At 44.2% G+C, this 16,335-nt stretch overlaps 1 protein-coding gene across 18 annotated transcripts in view; it reads right to left on the minus strand.

Moving 5' to 3' along the window:
• The window catches only part of LOC122869088 (RNA binding protein fox-1 homolog 3-like), a 487,998-nt gene that overhangs the window by 33,558 nt on the left and 438,105 nt on the right, over positions 1 to 16,335 (minus strand). For 16 of the 18 annotated variants that reach the window (XM_044181686.1, XM_044181675.1, XM_044181689.1 and 13 more), the window contains 2 exons: positions 8,517 to 8,816; positions 1,042 to 1,185 (listed from right to left, as the gene is read on the minus strand). In XM_044181686.1, the coding sequence (XP_044037621.1) occupies positions 1,042 to 1,185; positions 8,517 to 8,816 (444 nt within the window). The remainder of the gene's footprint in view (positions 1 to 1,041; positions 1,186 to 8,516; positions 8,817 to 16,335) is intronic. The other 2 variants (XM_044181687.1, XM_044181688.1) reach the window with 1 other exon arrangement.

Below are 16,335 nucleotides of genomic sequence, written 5' to 3' on the forward strand. Positions count from 1 at the left end.
CTCAACTAACTTCAACCTGGTGTCAGTGCAGCACTGAGTTTTTTGCTCACGCAGCAGTACCTGATATTGACTGCTTGGGCTGTTTTTCTTTCCTTCCCCCAAACTTGGGAGGTTCTCTTCTTTTCCTGGTAATGTAATTACTAGATGCTGGTTAAAGGTGGGGTATGCGATTCTAATCCAATACACGTCTTTTTGTCGGGTACAAAGACGTGTATTGGGTGTTTGTACATGGCCCTGGCTCTGTAAATGGGGAATACACAAAGTGTATTCCAGCTCGGACGGGCCACACAGCACTATTCCAGCCATTCCATGATTTGTGTGTCAGGTAACGTTAAATGACTTGCCCACGATCACTCAGCTTACTTTCTAGTTTGCCAAGGTATGCTGTTGTTGTGACGTTAGCTATAGTAGCAGGAGAGTTGTGAGTATCGCTGTCTGGAGCTGCTGTGCTGGCTCTGGGAAACCGTCTCGTCCTCTCTGGCTGTTCGCTTCGCAGCAGCAACTGTAGCAACAGTTTGCTAACCCAGAACCTAGCTAACGTTCCAAGTTATATTACCTACTGTGTTGTCATTCGCTCTATGTCATGGTATTTGTCATGGTATTGGATTTTTCCAGAATTGCATACCCCACCTTTAAAGCAATCGCCTCACTCGTTAAATATGTGGCCTTTGTTGTGTGATTAAGCCCCACTATTTTCCCTGAAGCTTAATAAGCCAAAGATTCTATTTCATAGTAGTGTAATCATTTCTTCTGATGTTTGAGGAGGCGCTCTTTGTTTCAGGCGAGGTGGGTCGCCTCTAATGTAAAAATGTTGTGGGATACCGTGCCACGAGAACAACATTTTGGGTGTGCTAAATTTCAGTTTTCCAACCCGCCTTGTCACCTGACTGCTTGTGTATCGGACTTTGTTGACACTGTTACCATGTACCAAGATCACAGGAATTAACTTAGCAAGTACAGTGTTGTCATAACCAATAGATAAAAGGCCAAACCTACAAAAATACGTTGTAATAAGTTGGAATTTTCCTTCAAGGTACTCACCCCAAACATTTGCCTTAGGTCAGGGTCCCGGAAGCGGAAGGGAATGTTGGAGACATGTAACCTTTTGGGCTGCTGCTTCTCTGAAGAGTCTGAGTGCTGGAGCTGGAGCTGCTGAGAGCCCTCTGTTTGCGTCACATCATCTGTCTGACAGAGGGAAACAAACAGAGATAAGACACAAGCTGCTCATTAGCTGCTACAGTATACTGTACCTCCCGGTCCAGAAGTACAGGAAGGGGGGGGCTTTGAAATAGGAGGGTGGCGGGGTGCAGGGTGGGGTGGGAGTCCTGGCTGACTAACTTACTCAGCATCTGCCATTTTTCAATCCGGCGAGAAAGCCAAAGCGATAAACAGCCGATGACTTATAGTGTCAAACCTGAGGTTGTGCATTACAAATCCACTTATTAATCTCTTGCACTTAGCTCTTGAGCAACAGGGAAGATTGAAGGCGCTGACAAAAAGGCGTGGATATAGATCCCACAGAGCCCTGACATGTCTAGACTAAAGACACATTATTGGTGACGTTTGCACACAGCCATCAGAGTGCGAGGCCCAAAGCCCTCAGCGTTGTTGTTTCCATCATTATGCGAATGCTATGCTGACATTTCTATATAAATGACGTGTCTGATGTCAATGACAAATTCCACTTGTTTCTGTCTGTGACACCGGTGATGGATTTCACTGAGGGTGCTGGTGGCTTGTCTGTTTAGATGGACCTTGTTTTTGAGGCAGTTTCTTTTTCTGATGTATTTTCTGTGGACAAAACCTCATTGGTCAACAGTATAGTTTATCATCTCTTTTACGCACCATCGTGGGATAAGTCTATCAGCACAAGTTTTCATATTTGGCAAAATAGGTTGTTTGTCAGTCTCTTTCAAAATGCATTTGACTGTTACACAAATTGTTCATATAAGTGATATATAATATATATATATATATATATATATATATATAGATTAAGTTTTCTAACCTGCCATTTCTGTGGTTAAGGTTGAGTTAAGTTTAAGCAACTAAAACTATTTGGTTAAATTCATAGTTCAACATTTTGGAAGGTACGTTATTTACTTTCTTTCAGAAAGTTAAATCACAAGATTAATATCAATCTCAAATGAGCATTAAGTGTGGAGCTAGAGCCAGGAGGCAATTAGCCTAGCTTAGCATAAAGACTGGAAGCAGGGGGAAACAGCTAGCCTGGCTCTGTCCTAAGTTAAAAAATGTCCCTACCACCACCTCTAATGATCACAAATTAACAATTAATCGTTGTTTAATTCATGTCATACTACTTCCACCTTTGCTTCTGAGAGAGGACAGTAGTTACTCTCATGACCACAAGAGGTCATTCATCAGGAAAACAAAGTTTGTTTTTAGCGTTTGAACAAACAGCCAGTGCTGTGGTTTTTCGGGTGGGAACAGTCTCCATTCTGCAGTAGCAAGCAAATGATTCAAATGAACCCTGATTTAGTACCGGTGAAAGGGACCAAATAAAGAAACACAGAGAGGAGGGGAGAATGAGAAACGAGAGAGTGGTGGCAGATATTGAGCACAAAAGCTGTTTGAATGTGATATGTAAACTGCAAGGTCTCCTGGGAAGTGCTCTCTGAGCATGGCAAACACACTATACACTGGCTGGGAAGTCACATACACAGACGCAATCTTGTACTGAGATACAGACGTGAAAAGGGAGTTGGTTGTTGCCAGAGTACAAACGGTTCAAATGACACACACACATACGCACAAATAACCCTCACCCTGCTCTGAGGCTGTCAGATGGCTGCAGGCCACTCTTAGTGATACATTTCCCATCATTTAGGAAATGGGGTAGGGATTTATTCATTATAATTCATCATCACAGTATTATCATTATCATCATGATCGTAATGATGATCGCCTTTATTATTCTCATTATCATAATCACAATCTCCACTGTAATGGCCATCATTTATTTGGTTTTTATGGCCCATTCCAAGACGGTGACATACATTGTTAACAGTGACAGTTGTTTGATTCAAGGTCCCACTTTGTCTCCCCTGCAGCCATCCAGGTAGGGCAGGTTGGTGGCCGCTTCCTAAGTCCCACATGGGCTTGACGGCATCCAGACCAGAGGTTAACAAGTGGCGAAGGACACAGGAGCTGGAAAATGCACCGAGCTGGCCGGCCGGGCTGGTAAGGAGTGGATTTGTGACAGAGAGAGCCGGGCAGAGGGGTCTTAACTCTGCCGTGTCCTCACGTGCTGGAGGTTAATAGCCTGAGTAGCCATGTTGGGCCCCGGGGGTGACACATTGCAGACAGATGCTGGGACCGTGGAGGGTGACAAGGTACCAGAGCCCCGCGGGTCAATCTGTTTCATCGGTCACACATGACACTATCGACCTTTAGTGTATGTTGCCAGACTACTGAGCACCGCTGTCCTGCAGCTCTGTCTGGCTTTTTATCACGGCAAGCGCAGTCGCATGTTTGCAAACATCCAGATTAACTTTCACTCTGCACTCAGACAGGCCAGCAGCACGCTGACATCGGGGGCAAATACACATAGGGAGAACACAAATACTGAATTGCTGACTCCCAAGCACCCCAGACTGCATCCTACTAACTCAATAACTTGGAGTGTCACTGAGATCCAGGATGCCTGCCTCTGCGCACCGCTCCCGAGGCTCCAGCCTGCCTGCCTGGTTGTGAGATGGTGGTGTTGCAGTGGAAAATAATTACCTCCGTATTACCATAGGAGGCCACCTTCAGTGGCACGTTACTGTCCCGACAGCTGCTGTCACGGGAGGAGGAGGAGGAGGAGGAGGTGGGATGCAAAACACGGCATCACCGCCAAAGCCAGCAAACCAGAGAGTGAGAGAGCTGTCAACTCCGGCAACTCTACGGCTTCCTGTTCAGTCATTTCTCTAAAAGACTCCCTTGCTGTTATTTGCAAATCGCCTGCAAAGTGCTCTGCTCAGCACTTTCCCCCTCCTCGCAGAGTGGCATTACAAGAGCATAATTGAAACTATCTGATTGGAATGCTGCCAAGCAGGTAGATTACATCCGATTAAATGGGATGGGGTGGGGGGGATACTGAGTCTTCGCTCACAAGAATTATAATGCCTGAGCTTTAATTCATTATTTTCCTCTCCCGGCCCTCCACTGTTTGTTTTTTTTTTAAAGAAGCTGCAAATATATCCCCTCCATCACTTGAGAGATGAGGGGGTGTGATGGGAGTGAGTGTGGCTGCCCCCACTTCCTCCCCCTGATTCATATAAAGTAGCAAAAGGTAGAGGAGTTATTTTGGGCGTTCAGGCGACAGTAACAGTCACGTTCATCTTCTGCATGGACAATGTTGGGTGATTGGCAGTTGGAGCACCAATAAGGCTTGGATAAACACGAAACTCTCCTACTTGAATCATCAATACAAAATATGAGCAACTGTATTAGAAAATATCTGGTTCTTGGATTAAAAAAAAAGGTAAAAGGTACAAGCGTGGATAAAAACTAACAGAGAGAAGTCAACTACAACTCTCAGGTGCATTTCAGTAAGACGCATCACTGAACTTCAATTTCAGATTCTGGCTCACTTTTGGATGACTTCAGAAACTTCGGGCGCAGTGTTTTGGACCCAACTGCAATGATGAAGTGTAAATTTGCTACAACTCTTCTAGTAGCAGTGGCTGATGCTCATGGGTATTGCAGTATTTACAGCTATCCTCCAAGATAAACTGACATGATGACAAACACGATTTCTCTGAAATAAACTTGAAACAATTCAAACTGATGGACAAACCATTAACCTATAGTATCTTTAAATGAAAAGTCTGGTGATATTCTATATTTTTTTTTTATAGTCAACAAATCCCAAACAAACAATGAACTGATCCTACTAACGATACAAGTAGTGTGTGTGTGTGTGTGTGTGTGTGTATCACAGCCTGATATATCTTCTTCCTCTGAGCCATAGAGCTCCATTGTTAAACTATTAAAAACACATCAGTGAGCTGCACTGTTGCACTGGGTGACATGTTCCTTTACCGTGTACCTTCACAGTGTAGTTTATTCTGACTCACCGTCCTGCTGCACCAAATACTCTCTAGAACACCAAATGTGGATTAATCCGCCGCTGAAAATAGTCCCCAACAAACGCACTATTTCCTCCTGTTTGAGTAACGTTTGTGGAAAAACTACAGTTTTATTTGCGAGGTGTTTTAAAAGATTTACGTCTACATTAGGGCTTGGAGCTACAGAGAGCCACAGACAGACTAATGTGTGATGGACTAACACTTACAAATGACACAGTCATCCCCTTTAAATGGTGGCCTACATGCTGCCATCAGCACCGCCTCTGAAAGCTACACCCTGGTGGAGTCTCAATCCCTTAAACACAGCTCATGAGAGATGAGAGTGTGTGTGTGTGTGTGTGTGTGTGTGTGTGTGTGTGCGTGTATGTATGAATGTTTGCATGTGCTCGCCCATGTTTTCTGCATGCCCTTGTATGTTTGTGCGTGCGTGTCTATGTCTATGTTATCACAGTCCCCCAGAATACCCTTTGGAAAGTCTTCATGCCGCTGACACGGGCTGTGAAAAATCTGGAATTGAGTGCTGCCCTAACGCCACTGCCTTAATTTGTTATCTGAAAAGAGAATGATTACTCATGAAATTCAACCAAACCTCAGACTATTTGAACTGAGCCAGATAACGAGCTCAGTTTTTTTTTTTTCCAGTAGAGCTCCCTGGCAGCCCTCTGCTACCCTCATCTCTAAGGATTTGGAGAAAAGTTGGGGGCTGCCTCTCTTCCTCAAGTCGCCTGCTTTCAAGTCAGCTTGTTTGAACATGGCACAGAGCGAGGTCCCAGAGGTCTGGCTCTGGACAACGCCACCTTCCCAGTATAGACAAGGGACTGGTAGACACAGACAGAAACAGAGAGAAGTGAAGAGAGTCCCTGCGCCTCATTAAAACATACACACTCTCCGTTCTCTGCAGGGAATTCACACAGAATCCATACATTTCACTGAATTTTCACTCTCTCTTGACTCTTTTTAAGTCTTTAAGTCGAGAAGATGTGCAGAATAAAGCGTCGTTGTGGGGTAGAGAAGCTGAGCGCAGCAGAGTCGAGCCAAGGGAGGAGGGGGAGGGGGAGAGTCGCAGTGAGTAGCTGATCTGCTCCCTCAATCTGTGTTTCTGCAGGGTGCCCTAATCAAAGGCACCCAGGCCCGTCTGTGGCACCCAGAGCAAACAGGCTGGGTCTGTCATTAAAGCTGGGGAACACAGCGGTGGGTGACACTACACCAGTGGCCCCTGAGGATTAGACTCTCTGTTTGCATCCCACTAATCTCATCCCTCTGTCCTCCCTGAGAAAAGATGGGTGGAAGTGGGGAGAGTGTGGATGCAGAGAATGAAGATGGAGGAAAGCGGGGACAGTGCAAGAGGGAAAAAGCATGAAGGAAAGCAAGGCGAGCTCTCATCTCTCCATGGCCACCATCTCTGGGCTTTCTTCACAGCGGGTGAACAGATGAAATGAAATCAAATGCGAAATGGAGAGAGACGGTGAGAGATAGCGAGTGGAGGAGTGGTGTACAGTGTCGGAGGGGGAAGAAGGAGGAGGAGGAGGAGGAGGAGGCTGAACCTCCTGCCAAGTCTCTCCTCACTTTAAACTATCTTGTGTGTCAGCCATTACTGTAAGTGCGGCGCATAACCATGGAGCAGTTGGAGAGCATCACACAAATCTTCAAATCAAACATTGCTACATTACAGGGCGATGATAATACGCTAAGCAATGCTATTGCTCTGCTTGTGCTGTATAAGCACTTTTCTGCCACCAAATGTTCGAAGCCATACTGTAATTGTGAGGCTGGGAAAATGGAGTTATTAACAATGCTCTTTATGAGTGACCCAGATCCCTCTCAGGAGGGCTGTGGCCTCGCCATGACCTCTCCCAGCAGGTGTTTTCATGCTAAAGGAGAAAAGAAGGCCTGAAGGTCTTATTTTTTTCATCTCTGCCAGCGTTATCCGTCTTTCTAGACGCGTCTCTAAAGTTTGGAGCTAAGTCGTCCCTTTTATCTACATCTGCCTCTTGTGAAGGTAAATCCCAGGTCAAGGCATTTCATATAAGAGTATCAGCACACAAGAATGAAATGTATAATGTATCATTTAGAATTTCACTCACATCCAAGCCGTGTATCTCAACGTGCAGCATTGCCAGGGGTTTGTTTTCCACTTGGAGTGCCAATACTTTAAATATATGCACTCTTATGGTGAGGTGAAAATGAGTGAAAAAATGAGTATAATCAGGTCCTGCACAGTTACACAAAAGATAATGTCTTACATTTAAAGGAATGTTTGGATGGAACATTTGGATGCAGTTGCACATTTTGGCTGGTCGAGAAAAGTGCATTTCTCTTTTGCTCCTTTAACTGACCAAAAAGATCGGGGGAGTGCATGTCCTCCTTTCAGACATCCTGAATCATTCATGTCTACAGCATGTCACCTCTCCTTCACGCAAATAAATAAAACAGCTCAGGTTTATATGTTTTTAGGGGCCTGAAACGGCTCTTCAGAAATGCACTTTCATTTTATGAGCACATTTTCAACCAAATTCACCTCCCACGACAAGCACAAAGCATTGCCATGACATCAAAGTGTTCTGCTACTTACTAATGATCAGTACGCTCACTCTCTGCTTCACTTTTACTCTCACTCCTCACTTTTTATTAAGAAAGGTCATTTTTGTGTTTGTGATGGAGAAAACATCCAAAAAAGGACACACTGGAATATCACTTGGAACATGGTATGTGAATCTTAAATGTACTCCGTCATAACCCCACTGGTATAAATGCAAAGTTTCCAAAGGCAACTCTGGGTAAAACTAATGGAGCTACAAAATGTTAATAACAAATTTGAATATATATCACAATAATACGGGGCCATATTTGCAAATAAAGTCTGTTCAAGTTCTCTTTCGACATGCCTTGTTTAAAATCATGTATAATATCGTGATTTATGCAATAATTATTATGAATTACCATTTTAAACTGTATTAGTATTAATCAGTATTTAACTGATGGCAAGATTATTTATCCTCAAAACTGCTTTTAATGTGTGCAACTGAGTTGGATTTGGGGCAAATCTATGTTTCTGTTCGACACAGAGAGATATTGCTTCATGGCACAAAACAGGAAGAGGGCAGACTTCTTCCAGTACAAATGGTGCTAAAGCAACTTTTCCCAGTGAAACAAAAGGCAGGGAGGGGAAACAAGTAGCAAGAAATCAAAAGATTCAAACTGGTGTGAGATAGAAGCTACCAATCATGCTGACTTTTGTCTCTCTTGTTAATGGTGAAAATGTAAAGAAATCACAGTTTGGCAATTTACATTGATGTTAGAAAAAATACATATACTCCCTTCAAAAAAGAAGCAGTGATGAACAGTTTACTTTGTCTCTAGACATCTGATCAATGTTATGTCAAAAAAAAAAAAGGGTAAAATAATGATAATAATATATTTTACTTGCTGACAGCGTGTTGAGAACACTGTTTGCAGATGATGGACACTGACCGGTGCGGTCGTGGTGGCGGTGATGGTGGGCGTGCTGTTGTCAGTGCCGGCCGGCTCGCTGTGCGTCTGTGTGGGCGTGTAGAGGGTCATGGCGTGCTCAGGAACCCGGCTCTGCCCGGTGTAGTCCTGTGTTGGAAGCGGGTGCGGTGCCGCAAACTCTGCGGGGATGCCATTCTGTGGGGGAGGTGGGTACTGGGCTGGGGTGTATGGTTGGGCCATCGCTTCTGGGGGGTTGGTGGCCTCTTGGTTACCCTGCGAGAAACACACAACAGGAGGCAACTGTTAGAACAACAGCTGAGATTAAAGTTAAAGTACCTTGTTTGATTGTACGGGCAGCATGAAAGACGATGATGCGAGTTCACCGGTACGATTTGGAAGGCAACTGGGGAGAGTTGTCCTGCAAACCAACTAAGTCAGGGGGAAACAGCCATCATATCACATCTCAGCTCAGATTAGAGAATTCCTTGATCATTGCTAATGAACACAGTTTATGTTGTAGAGCAAGGCTCGCTGTCGGAGGGGCAAGAGTCAGGGGGAATCTCAACTGCACTCATGGCAAAGCACAAGAGGAAAGATCAATTAATTGATAAAATTTTGATTAGGGCCTTTGATTTCAATGACAGGTCTGGTAAACTAGCAGCTGCTCCCTCTCCAAGCTCCACTTTCCTACTTTCAACATTAACCTGTGTCTCACTTTATGAGCTTTCGTACCGCTCGCTATCCCTGCCTTTGTTTCTGTCTCAGGGTATCATTTGGAATTTTTTGATACAGGTGCCAAAATGATACTTGGTAACAGTACTTGTCTGACGTCGTTTTTGATACCTCTTTAGTTTTAGTTTAATTTTTAAGTAGCCGTACAAGAACATTAAATTATGTCTAAAACTAGCAAAATTCTAAATCAGGAAATTTCTAATCAAAGAATAAGTAAACAAGGCTAAGAATGTGATCAACCATTTGATGCCACATTTTGGTACTTGAAAGTTTTAAGTACTCAGTGTGATACCAAGCCCTAGTCTTAGTCATGTAACTCTTCTTCTATATGCTTCTAGAACACACAGTATGTGGTGTCTACACCACATATGTTTTTTAGTCTCTGCTCCTGACTTAAGTGATAGATGGCCCTTTGCAATGAAGCAGTTTCACAGACCCTTTGTCTCGTGTGGATGCTTGAGATGATGAGCTGCAGAAATAATGGACTTTTCTGGCTGGTGCACATTGTTAAACTCGGTAATGGCTGGACTACAGAAGTGCATGTCTTATTGTTGCGAAGCACTAGGCTCTGCGAATCCAGACTAATGAGCAGAACAGTGAGATCAGTGCTGCTGGAGCGGATATCCATCCCAACATTAAAAACACAGAGGGAAAAGGTGAGACAATAACACAGAAATCCAATAACACCCCCTGCAAATACCCTCAATCAAATTTAAAGATACAGATCATGCGAGCTCAATGCATAACTCTTTCGATAAGAGAGAAGGAGGAAAAAGCACACAATAGCAGCCAGAAGTAAGGGTTTATGATTGGAGAAAAACAATAACAGTAAACAGAGAAGTTTCTGTCTCTTCCTCTACCAGCTGGCTGGGGATGGTGAGATAGGAGATAAATGTGTTTTATTTTTTTTTTTTTTTTGCTGCTGTGGTGTTTGGCCTCTTTCTGCAGATTTCCACAGAAAGCTCTATCTGGGCAGGAGGAGGCTGCGGTTTTAGTGAGAGAGCTGAGCAACACTATGCTGTAAATGTAGTGGAAATAATTCTACTCTGACGTGTTGGCAAACAAACCTCGGCCTAAACTGTGCTCTGCCAATTAAGGAAATGCTCCATTATCTAAATGAAAAAAGAGAGAAGCCTCGAGAGAGGAGAGGGATTGACCAGCTTCCCGCAGCCTGCAGGGCCTCAAGGCTGCTCCTGCTGTAGGAGTGGACCCTCACTCCTGCCTGACCTAATCCCCCTTCTCTTTTTCATTATACTGTATTTCTATCTCCTCTGTCTCTCCCTCAATCCCTCCGCCCCCCTTTTCCTTTCATGCTCATCTCTTCCTCCCCCCTCTCTTTTTATGCAGAAACTTTTTTAATCTCTACCCCTGTGCTCTACTTTTCCTCTCCCTCCAGTCATGGCATTATATAACACACTTGCATTGCGGGGCATTCTAATTCAAGGAAGCTCTTGATGTTGGCAATTTTCAACTTCTAAGCGCCCATTTTAAAGGAGAACAGGGTTGGTTACCTAAAAAAAGCTGCACCTCCTGGTATGACAGCTGAATGTACTACCAGATCCTGCGTCCTCCTTTTAACCAGCCTGTGCAAACCATCAACACATCAGTACTCAACGGTCCAGCAGAGACCGAAAGCTCAGCAGCCTGGAAACACGAAGGTGCTGTGTCTGACTGTTTGTACATCAAACACCGTTCATGTCATTAAGTTGATCAAAGCTTCGGTTATGTCTTTTAGTTTAGTCCCTGTCAAGAGCACTGCCCATGTCCCTGATCGGTGTTTTTAAGGATTTGCTTAGGAGTTCCTGAGTGTGTTTACGAGCCCACTAATACACAGGTCGTGATCGGGAAAACATCATCATATAAACATTAAATCCTGGTTTCAGAATTCAGGATAAACCCAGTTTTGCGAAACCTCATTATGCAAGCTGGGTTATTCTGATTCAAGCCGGGATACCGTGGCACCTTAGGCTGTCAAAAAACATAGACTCCTCATTACTTATTCAATGAGCCGCTGCATTAGCACAGTAGAGGTCTCGATGCAGAGGGCTCTAGCAAAACAACGCAGGGTCATGCTGCAAAAAGGTTTAACCTGTCTCAACCTTTTGCAGCAACGCATTGCAATGTCATCCTGCAGCGCACTGCTTTGGCCAATCAAATACACGCGGGCATACTTTGCTGGTAGATTACTTTGTGATGTGAATTGTGTTTTTCTAATGTATACCTCACAATTGTTAAGACTGAGGATAACATTATTGTCACAGTTATTTTCAGAGTTGGAAAATTCTGTTTTTATAATAGCCTTCATACCTGTAGCAACGTGCCCCCACCAACAGGGTGCTGTTTTGGGTTTCTGGTCACTATCTGCCGTGTGCACAGGTTTGTTCTCAATTCAACCTACAATATTAGTTGATCAATAAAGCAAAAGATGATGATCTACATGCTGAAATGAAAGTTGAAGTCTGAAGATAAATAGTTTTGATGATCTCGTCGTACATTACTAGTGATTAGATATTAAAGCCAAATCCAGCAGTGTGGCAAATGCAGCAGTGTCCCGGTCGTCAGAGACCAAATTGGGTTTGGCCTCAACTGTTTAGGTAACTGAGTAGCAACAAAAATGAATGGTTAAGATGCGTGGGCGTCAGAGACACACCTGTACCAATGCAGACAGTCAAAAACCTGGAAAATGTTGGAATCATGTATACAGAGAGCTGAATAACCAGGTTGCTTCGTGTTCTATATAAACATCATATCCCAAATATGATCAAACCAGGATAAGACTTTAAATCAGGACACACTGTGCGTGAATGTAGACTTGGACTGTGGCATTAAATCGGCAATATTCTCATATATCGGCTGGATTCTCGGCTCTTTGTCTGGTCATGACCGGGCCGTTTTTTGGGGTGCTTTATCCTGTCTGTTATTTCTATGAGCATGTTGTGAGAGGGCTTCTGGTTATGTTTTCTTGTTTCTATTTATTTGACAGTTCCTTAATTTAAGGAAATCTATGACTTAGTTTACTTTCCTCACTAGCCGTACTGCTCATTGCTCTGTTTCCTCTTCATGCCTCAGTTCTGCATTTGTCATGACACTAAACTTGTTAAATCATCATCTGCCTTCGAGTGTCCCTCTGCGCTCGGGTCAGAATCTGAATCGTTACACTCACAGGGCACACAGGCCAGTGTATCTGTGTCGGGTCTGTTGCTATTTGAGCCTTAAACAAGTGCAAAGGACTGAGACGGAGCCAAGTGACACACAAACAGGATAACAGCCTGGAGCTCAGTTTTGGAGAAAGAAAACTACTAGAGTGTTGTAGCACCATGTCGTTGCAGTTTCAAAGGGCAGCAAGGCAAAAGCAAGGAGGCGGAGAGTACAGGCCTCATTAGTGAAACACAAAGTAACGCTGGCTCTCGTATGATCTTCGCCTTCCTCTGATGTATGTGACAAATGAGTTATTCAACTGGAAATGAACTGGGAGAAGAAAAAAGGCCCATGCAAATCAGGGGGGTTGTGCTTGTCCCAGTGCAACCACGCGCCCTTTTTGCTCGGGCTGACTTGCCGTCGTCAAGATAATCCATGGTGCCTAATGAATAGCCCTCCGTGACAAACCAAAGTCAGGTACACAGCACAGCTCATTCCACTGAAAAGGATTGCTGTTCATCGTGGCTGTGAACGAGCGCTACGGGTCGTTGTTATATTGGGATCCTGGTGAGTGTTTTTCTACCTGTAGGCCTGTTTATGGGAAAAGAGCAGGTCCCTTTGCGGCACTTTAAAGCCCCCCTTACATGGCCTGCTGCCATGAGCTGCCTAAACCTCGTCTCCATGGACACGACGTCGAAGAATAAAGGCAACCAGAGAGAGCAGCCTTTATCGATCTCCATCCTTTCCACTCCTCCTTCCCTCCTTCCCTCCATCTCTCCTTTCACCCTTTCTACTCCTATTACTGAAGAGCACAATAAAAAACACTATCTCTAAACTTAAGCGCTCTCCTTGTGTAAAATTGGATTGGAAACCCTTACTTAAGGAGATCACTTTTGGAGCGGAGTTTTTGTTTTTACAGTCAGCATCAGCAGCCAAAGAGGTCAGGAAGGCCTTATGGCAATGCCCACTGCTGAGGCTGCCAGTCTGAGAGAAAATCCCAGCATACAGTATTCAGAGAGAGAGAGAGACAGACTTTCGCTGGTGCTAACCCCAGTGTAGATGGTCAAGGCTATATTGCATCTCAGCAGGTACGACGGCTTGGCTTCTCGCCAGCGATCTATGATCCTCTTTAGCAGCGCTGGGAGGGACGGTGTTGAGAGGCCAGGAGGAGATGGGCTGTGCAAATACAGGAGCTGTTAGGAAGAGCTCATATCGGCAGAGTGCTGTACTGTCTCCTACGTGCAATGGAGGGTCAAAGAGCAACGCGAAGGCAAAAGATGGCAGGCGACTAATTGCGTTGCATTGAATCCGGAGGGAAATCACTCAAATGGGAGCGGGCTGATCAATCTCGGCAATCTCTGCCGTGATGGAGTGGGCAGCTTTACGGCTTCAGCTCAGTCACGTGCAGGTTGGATCATTTTTCAGCAAAGGCCTTCATACTTTATATGGTTCCTACTGTATGACACTAATAGTCTCAAGCAAGAATTGTTCCTCCTGATTCTATACACTAAGCAATTCAGATAGATTTATGGACAGCTCCACAGTGTTTCTGCATAATCCAAACAGCATGAATAGTTAAATGTTGACTTAACATAAAGCATTGCTGTCTCATTCCTTCATGGAAAATGTACACAAGCAACTTGCTTTGTCAGATTATAGATGACATAACATTTTCTAAGTGAATCTTAAGCTTTTCAGTGCCTCATCCAAAGCATCATGCACTGAGTGTTTCTCTCTACAACAATGCTCATTTGGTTTTAATGACCGCCTGACAGTGACAGTGGCAAACTTGTGATAAATCCCACCGGGCTGTCACAGCACAAACCCGAGCAGAGTTTATAGTGAAAAGTGTAATGCAGCTCAGCGGAGGCCAACGTACAGCAATCAGTTGATGCAACACAAACGAAACACTGAGTGGTTTTCAGCCAGCTGCATGAAAGCCTCTTGTTGTCCCCGGCTCTGCTGCTGATGCTCGGTTAATTGTAGCCCCGCACACAGACAGTCAGGCAGGCAGGCGAAGAGACGGCCTGAGATGATTTCCACAGGCAACTGGCATTCATTTTGTCTTGAAGGCGCATAAATAAAGGCTGTCTAGCCGGGTCCATTTTAATTAGGCGAGCCACATGATCTTACTCCAAGTCTCTCTGTTAACACTCACCAGAGGCTGCAGCATGTGTTAATTACAACCACATGCCACACAGTGAATCCAAGGTGAGCCAGAAAAGAGAAACTCAGAAGAAGTAAACAACAACAACAAAAACAAAACACCTTCAGCTGAGTTTCTCATGATGAGGCACATATTTGGTGCAACGGCTATTCCCCTCCCCCCAGTCAACCAATTACAGCGCGATGATGGGAGAGAGAGAGAGAGCGGGGAGATGTGGAGAAGCAGCCCAATTTAATGCAGATTCACAACACACCCCCACCTCAACAAAACCCCGGTCTTCCTCACCACTACAGCAGGTTTATGATTTCAAATAGGCTTGGGAGAGGGTTATTGTTTTGTCTCACATTTCCTCCCTAGCAAACTCCCGTCTTTCCATTTTTCCACCTCATTTGTGGAAAAATCAATTCATGAAAATAAACACTCGGTGTCCTCGCTCCGCTCCAAGTCAATTTAGATTTCATGCATGTTTCTAGCGCTCTTTTCCAAGAGGCTTAATCGTTTTCACATGTCACATATGTTTCATCCCCTCTAACGTGATTTTTCCTCGTTATTGGGAGCACTTATTTGCTCCACAGCCTTGGATGGAGGTATTAGAAAGAGAGTTCATTTTCCTCAATCCCTTGCTGATTTCTTCATTACGTTGCAGCGGAGGCGCCGCACACGGAGCCTCGTACCGAGATGGGACTGCTCTTAGCGATGCGACTGCAAGTGTTACTATACCTCAGAGACGCTGGAGCGCCACTTAATAAACAGAGTAGACAGAGGATCACTTTGAACTCCTGTGACATGTAATGAACCTGTCTGTCTCAGCCACAGCTCTGTCTGGGTTCAGGCTCTGCATGGTAAAAATGCAGATAAATAAGTAAATAGACAAAAACACATCCACATAAGGCCTAGAGGCCCTGTGAAAAAGCCATCAGTTACACATGGTTAGACTCATAGCATTTTGCCAGCTCCATAAGAGGAGATAATTGTCTGTTTCAGTGCTGTTGCCTCTTTTGTTGCATAACAGATATTTACATCTGGGACTAATTACTCCAGACTGGGTGTCAAAATTTGGATTAACTTGTGGGATGCATCCAGTTTGGTGTTTAGACTCATTTAGTAGTGAGAACAGATACTGTGCTGCTTTGACCCTATCAAAAACACAGCAAAGAACTTTTTCCATCTTCTTCTCTTCTGTTTTTTGTTTTTCTAAAGTTGTCAGAACAAAGTGATATTGACATATATTCTATTATAAATCCTCCCAAACTGAACAACTTCTTTGAGATTGCTATTGATCACTGTGATAAAGACCTGAATAAAGTGAAAACTGATAACTGAACAGTGGCATGCGCTGTCATTCTGGTCATATAAACCTGTAAATCAATTCCACATGATCGTCATGCCAGTGCACTGCTCAGAATCCAGATGAGCCTTTTGAAATTCTACAGAGGATAAAAATGCCAACATTTGTTTTACAATCAGCTGATTGTCATGTTAATTCACTGTTTTTTCCCCCTCCACATGCTGGGATTATGATACGGGGGCCAGAGTTCCTCGTGGGGACAAAATGCCATTACTTAAGCATGCAGGAATCTCGACATGACATTCCTTGACCGCTGTGACAATGGCAAACATATGCAAATGAAGGAGAGTGCCACTCTCATTATGACCCTGTCACAGAGACTCTGACACCTCCCACTGGACCCCGAGCATGTCAGAGAAAGAGGAAAACTGAAAAAGAGACATAAACGGAAAAGAGGGCACCATAAT

This window comes from Siniperca chuatsi, linkage group LG21 (genome assembly GCF_020085105.1).
Source record: "Siniperca chuatsi isolate FFG_IHB_CAS linkage group LG21, ASM2008510v1, whole genome shotgun sequence".
Taxonomy (NCBI): domain Eukaryota; kingdom Metazoa; phylum Chordata; class Actinopteri; order Centrarchiformes; family Sinipercidae; genus Siniperca; species Siniperca chuatsi.